Raw genomic sequence first — 1,057 nt, forward strand, 5'->3', positions numbered from 1 at the left:
ATCAAGGCATGATGGGCGGCGCGACGCGTCTGGTCAAGTCGCACAAACAGGCGCGTATACCTTTACCCGTGCTTGATTGACTATGTGCCACAGATAGATCAGTGTCGTCCGCCTCTGGATTTTGGGGGTTTCAATATGGCAGATTATCGTCTCGGAATCGATTTTGGTGGCACTAAAATCGAAATCGCGGTGCTCGACCACGCCGGTCGTCTTCTCCTGCGTGAGCGGGTTCCCAACCCGGGTATCTATGATCGTGCGGTCGTCGCTGTCAGAGATTTTGTGCTGGGCATAGAAACCCGCCTTGATGCGGCACCGTTCCAAAATCCGGTTGCCGGTAAAGCGACGACGTCACTCGGTATCGGAATACCTGGTGCGATCTCACCGGAAACGGGCCTCGTTAAAAATGCCAATGCGACGTGGCTCAACAATAAGCCTTTTGGCCGCGACCTCGATACGGCCCTCCAGCGGTCCGTAAGAGTCGAAAACGACGCCAATTGCTTTGCACTATCGGAAGCATCGGATGGCGCGGCTGCTGGGCAGAGCGTGGTGTTCGGCGTCATTATCGGCACAGGGATGGGGCGCGGCATTGCCATGATGGCAAGCTTATGGCTGGCAGGCACTCCATTGCAGGTGAGTGGGGGCATCTGCCTCTACCCTGGCCGCGTATTGAGGAATTTCCGATGCCAAAATGCTTCTGTGGTAACGAGGGTTGCCTCGAGAGATTTCTCTGTGGCGCGTCTCTCGCGGAAGCGTGGCAGGGGGTCTGGCCATCGGGATACATCGGGCATTGAGGAAGCGGCTGCGAGTGGCGATGTCAATGCGGTGCGAGCGTTGGATGCCTATATCGACAGATTTTCCCGCGCATGTGCGATGATTATTAATGTGCTGGACCCGGATATGATTGTTCTCGGGGGTGGGTGTCGAAACCTGCAATCGCTTTACAGCCGTGTGCCTCCCTGCTGCACCGTCATGTTGTCACGCCGACCTGCACGACGCCCATTGTTCAAAATCGTCACGGTGACAGCTCTGGCGTCCGTGGGCCGCGTGGCTGTGGCCT

At 57.0% G+C, this 1,057-nt stretch overlaps 1 protein-coding gene across 1 annotated transcript; it reads left to right on the forward strand.

Annotated features, from left to right (window-relative positions):
* Window positions 1-135: 135 nt before the first annotated feature.
* On the forward strand, window positions 136-630 carry LOC100900715 (fructokinase-like; the record flags this gene model as incomplete). Its single annotated transcript, XM_003738622.1, has 1 exon — window positions 136-630. A coding segment is annotated over exon 1 (495 nt), but the record flags the coding sequence as incomplete, so codon positions are not given.
* Window positions 631-1,057: the final 427 nt, after the last annotated feature.

This window comes from Galendromus occidentalis, unplaced genomic scaffold (genome assembly GCF_000255335.2).
Source record: "Galendromus occidentalis unplaced genomic scaffold, Mocc_1.1 scf7180000076189, whole genome shotgun sequence".
Taxonomy (NCBI): domain Eukaryota; kingdom Metazoa; phylum Arthropoda; class Arachnida; order Mesostigmata; family Phytoseiidae; genus Galendromus; species Galendromus occidentalis.